This window comes from Polyodon spathula, chromosome 2 (genome assembly GCF_017654505.1).
Source record: "Polyodon spathula isolate WHYD16114869_AA chromosome 2, ASM1765450v1, whole genome shotgun sequence".
NCBI lineage: Eukaryota > Metazoa > Chordata > Actinopteri > Acipenseriformes > Polyodontidae > Polyodon > Polyodon spathula.
In genome coordinates this window covers 85,817,212-85,822,638 of record NC_054535.1, presented here as the reverse complement: position 1 = coordinate 85,822,638, position 5,427 = coordinate 85,817,212, and the positions used below count along the sequence as shown (strand labels likewise).

Below are 5,427 nucleotides of genomic sequence, written 5' to 3'. Positions count from 1 at the left end.
GCCTCTGGGACGGAATTTGTCCTGGATTCCTAGACACAGTGCAATCTTAAAGTTTAGCATACTTGCATACATTTGGAAACTGTTCAGCGGGACGCTGATCATATAATAGACATATCCCCCAACTCAACACCACACGACCATCATGACCGTAAAAATAGACACAATGAAGCGTTCTTGCCTTTGTATAAGTTAGTGATCAGCAGATGTGTCATCCGCACAAAGAGCATGAGCACAGCGTGTGGTTTTTACTACATACTGTGCAGAATAAATGCATTTTTTTCTACGGGTAAATATCGGGACTTTCTTCCTATGCGTCTGGAAGCAGGACATTTGCTAGGAAATCGGGACTGTCCCGACCATATAGGGACTGTTGGCATGTATGGTTTAGCACCACAGTCAAACCACAGCATGTCTGTTTGGAGCAAAGCCCTGCCCCTGCCGCATCATTTTGCAATGCCTTACACAGCCCCAGAATGACTGACACATAGGATAGCCAATCTAAGACAAAACTGTATAATCCCACTGTCATATGACTTTTTACACTCACATCACATGTTCCCCAACAGCCTAACACTGCACTGCTTTTGTAATGTTGTTGAAGCTGACACCCTGAGATCCTTCAAGAAGATGCTTGATGAGATTCTGGGATCAATAAGCTACTAACAACCAAACGAGCAAGATGGGCCGAATGGCCTCCTCTTGTTTGTAAACTTTCTTATGTTCTTATGACAGCAAACAAAATACAATTCGCAGAATATTTTAATTTCAGTGTTTTCTTTGTATATGCGAAATGGTTAACTAAAAGTTGAAGTGACACTGACAGTGATACATTGGTAAAGGAAGGAGTACCCTATAAGGCCTACTCCACCAAAGAAAAAAAGTAAGCACCTGTGAGAGAAATGGGTTATAACGATCAAAGTGCAAATGACTCAACTCACTATATATATATATATATATATATATATATACACACACACACACACACACACACACACACACACACACACACACACACACATTATGTAACAGATTTTAGAATTGGATACTGTGATGAAAATGTTGTAGCGAAGCATTCATAGTTGATATGTTAATATTTAATTTTGAAATACTGTTATTAAATATACAGTATAAAACACGTAAATGTCCAATACCCCCTCCCCTCTTTTTGGAGCAAGTCAATTATACCACCTGCTTCAAAAACAAATCAAGCGTGGGCCAGGACAGTGCAATTGGGCACAGAGTTAAGAAGACAGGAAAGGCTCAGCATGATGGAATTTGTTAGTGAGATTTTGTGAGGCATAATGAAACACACAGACTTTTGTTGTATCTAAATGTAAAAACGTGCATTCTAGGTTGCAGGAAATTGCATATTTTAAAGTTAACATTTAAAAACTTAGGGGGGCATATCGTGTCAGACACACTTGGAAGAAGAAGGTCGTTCACTACCACACTACGAGTCGCTTGCTCTCTTAATTCCACACAAGTGGAGCCATTTTCATCACAAATGTTGGAGTGTATGTTAACTACGTTTATAAATGCAACTGTGCAGAGACAAGAGACCCACCAACTTGTATTTGACCGACTAATTTACACAACACAACAGTACCTAGCAGCTACTTGATCTATAAACTCATATTTGATTTTATACCAAATCATCGTGCACCAGTCAAAATATTTACAAAAAAAAATAAAAAAATACGCTTCAGTTTTAAGCTGTATCATTAAACACTGTATTGAACTACGTTTTAATTAAAAAAAAAAAAAAAAAAAAAAAAAAGTTAAATATTTGACTGTTTACCTGGAAGGTATCATTGGACGCTGTGGTCGTTAGGGCAGCCATTTTTATTTTGAATTAAAAAACTTTATTTCTGCTAAATCGTGTTGCTGACGGCGAGCGTGTATATTGATATAACCTGTGGTCCCAGTTCCTGTTTGGTGCAACGCACAGAAACAGTCAGATTTAACAAGATATTCAAATGAACAACGCCAACACCTGTTCTCAGAGAAAGCAAGTGCTATGGGTGCGTTGTTAAAAACATCGATGGGAGCGGGGAATTTAACAACAGTGTGGTGAATCAACATAGCTGATAATAATATAGAAAGGCTGCTGCTGCGGCGTGCAAGGCTGTGGTTGACTTATGCGAGCTGAAGGCTTATTGGGACGAAGGTTTAGTTATATTTAACCGACTAATTTTAGGAGCTAGCTTGTTGTTACATTAAAATATAAACAGCAGCTAGCGTGCAGCTGTATAAATATTAATATATGGCTACACTTTCAAATGCAGTTCGCTCACTTTTCGCAACTTTGTAACATATTTGTTTTAAGTATAGAAGGACAAATAATACACACGACAAAAAATCTAATCTCCATCAAATTCTTGTACATCACCAACTCAGTCGGCTACTCTGGATTCGTAGGCAAATGTGATATTGTTTATCAGTACGTTTATTGTATATTTATTAAAAAATACACAACTCCATAATTATTTTCAAAAGATGTTGCGTCTCAATTACACTGTTAATAGTATCTCTGTACAATACAAGACAAACTTCCACAGTGGGAGGGGCCATTTCGGTCTTGCTGCAGTTCACCGACTCCCAGCCCGGCTGATGCAACTGTGAATTTAACAACAGTTCGTTGAAAAACTCCGGGTGAATTTAACAACAGTTTGGTGAATCCGCTTTACATCGTTTCATGCAGCGGTGAACTTAACAACGCACCCTATCATAATATGAAACTTTGACACTATATCTCACTTTACTAACGCTACCCGCGTAGTGTCTTCTGGGAATAGTTGTTTATCCGGTATACGCGGAAAGGTGTTTCCAATCAGCAGAAATGCAGAAGAAAACTACAACTCCCGTCACGCATGTGAACAACATGCTGGCTTCATATTTAACTTCCTCCAGTTTATTTTTTATTTTTTTGCTGCTATGATGGATTTTTTCTGGTCAATTTTTAAAATCTCTTTAGGAAAACTGAATGCGAAAACAATTTCCATTATTCAACACCACTCATCGTCAATTGAGGTTTTTCATGTGACGTTTTCACAGCACGGCGCGGCCATACTGGAGGTCAAAAAGCATTGGCGGGCAGACCATTAACGAAGAGCGGTCGTTACACTTTCGCTTTTCCAATGCCAGATGTGTGTTGTGCTGTTGGGTGCACCAACAGAAGAGGAAAGCAATTCCGAGTATCCTTCTACAGGATTCCTGCTGAGCCAGACAGGAGGGCAAAGTGGATTTCAGCCATTAACAGAGTAGCAAAAACGGATTCACGGAACCCAAAATCGAAGACCGACTGGACTCCAACTCAGTACACACGTTTGTGTAGTGAGCACTTTATAAAAGGTTAGTAGCAGCAATATATTGGTAGTTAGTAACGGACTTACATTGTTATTATTATTATTATTATTATTATTATTATTATTATTATTAAAATGTATGTAAACGAATTACCCCCACCCCACCCCGACACCCCCACCCTTCATACAGGGACAAAAACCCCCATGATAAACTGAGAACCGCCTATGCTGCTGTTTTGGGGTCATTTGTACGTGATGTAAACAGAAATAGCTTTAGTATGAGAAATTTGTGTAATTTGTTGGATATAATGCTTACATTTAATTCAACATAAAAACTGATATTTCTCAGCTAATTACATTTTGTATATCTACAAACTGAAAATAAGTACTGTCTCTACCTTTTGCAGGGAAGAAGTCTGATAACCCCCTGTCCCCTGACTATGTGCCATCTATCTTCAACCATACACCTTCTACTAGGAAGAATAAGAGGGCCAGAGACATGGAGAGGTTTGAGGGTAGGCAGGACAAGAAGAGGAAGAGGCCAGAGGAGGAGAGTGAAGCAGCGGCAGGGCTCCTGGATCTGTCAGCTACACAGCAGGAGTTACAAGACCCTGTACCTCCTGTGCAAGAAGTAAAGGCGAGGGTGTGTGAAAGTGAACATTGTAGAGACTATATCCGATCTTTAGAAAGCGAGTGTCAGGCCTTGAGAGAAGAAAATGATCATTTTAAAACCTTTTTGTAGTGAAATCAATTAACGTTGTGTTTCTTCTTGACTTCAGTTACTTGAGCTTTTCTACGTAAATACACTTAATTATAAATGTATTATTTGCATCGCAGTGCAAGATGTTTATTTTCATTCCTTAAAGAGTAAGTAGCTGGATTCTGAAAAAATATAGCGTTATACTTTGCTACAATGGTTTAAATAATGGACCTGTAATATCATGACAACTTTTTACACTTATAAGTTTAAAGTCTGTTTCAAGGCTCTTTTCAAAAGGCCGCTCTAGTGCACTGGGGTTAGAGATCTGTCCTCTAAATCACTACAGGAAGAGCGATTTAAAAATATATATATAAAAAAACATTACATGAAGTGCTCTGGCTTTTCTGTTCTGTACCACATCATGGATTGTTCTTGCTGTGTTACCTGTTTAACAACGTGGGCAATAATCCTTACACTATCAATGCACTAGAGCGGACATTTTGAAAAGAGCTTTGAAACAGGTAAAGTTATGTGTAAAATATACATTATTTAAACAGTTCTAGCAACACGTGGGGACATGTAGCACTCTTTTTTTTTTTTTTCAAAACCCTGCTACTTAATCTTTAAGGTTGAACTTATAAATAACTTAGTCTAAAATAAAATATTTTCCTAGCTTTCTTTAAATGCTTGTTGCAAGCAGTATTAAAAATAGAAATCCATTCCACCCAAGGGGTTTGTTCCAACCAATTATTGAATCTAGCTGAAGAGGGCCTTGTTTTATTTACCTAGGTGTTCAAGTAGTTAAATACCTGTTTGGGACATGAGAAAGAGCCACACATGAGTAGCACTGCAGCACATACAGCAGGACACATGATCTTCCACCAGGGGGTGCTCATACATAAGTATATTGAGACAGTTTCACAGCTGAATATTTGTTTTTTCAAGCAGGTTTAGCAGACATAGGCATATTAAACCTTCATAGCAGTTTTTGTTTGTTCTTTAAACTGCTACAGTTATTTTGGATTACTATTGTTTGATGTTTGGTGGTCTTTTTATTATTTTTTGGAGACTTACATTGACCTGGTTAATGAAGCACCTTAGATTGGGCCCTGAGGGATTTACCAAGCCATCTGACTTGTGAATTAATTTAAACTGATTCTCTGCAGGATTCTTTGTCAATTAACAATCTGGTAATTGGGAGACTGATGTAAGAAAGGAAAACAATACTATGAAGTCAGCTGTTGCAAAAATATGGTCAAGCCCCAACCTTAACGTTTTGGCGAATCTATTTTATCCTCACAGCGTAAACAGCAGGAGTTTTCTATGGGTCCATTTCATGGCAGCTGTAGAACATTCTTTTTTTTTCTGTCTGCCCTTCAACACACATGAATAAAACTGGATTAATGAAACAGACTAGACTCC

The 5,427-nt window shown here is 38.2% G+C and overlaps 1 protein-coding gene across 1 annotated transcript; it reads left to right on the top strand.

Moving 5' to 3' along the window:
• The first annotated feature begins 2,468 nt into the window (after positions 1 to 2,468).
• LOC121328489 (THAP domain-containing protein 1-like) lies at positions 2,469 to 4,316 on the top strand. The gene is made up of 2 exons (XM_041273177.1): positions 2,469 to 3,351; positions 3,713 to 4,316. The coding sequence occupies exons 1-2, from the start codon at positions 3,138 to 3,140 to the stop codon at positions 4,045 to 4,047; spliced, it is 549 nt and encodes a 182-aa protein (XP_041129111.1). The 5' UTR covers positions 2,469 to 3,137; the 3' UTR covers positions 4,048 to 4,316.
• Positions 4,317 to 5,427: the final 1,111 nt, after the last annotated feature.

Bases quoted from the DNA above. Each gene is read 5' to 3' on its own strand.
- LOC121328489 (XM_041273177.1), top strand. From the start codon at position 3,138: ATGCCAGATGTGTGTTGTGCTGTTGGGTGCACCAACAGAAGAGGAAAG. The intron at 3,352-3,712 runs GTTAGTAGCAGC...TACCTTTTGCAG, and splicing joins TAGTGAGCACTTTATAAAAG to GGAAGAAGTCTGATAACCCC.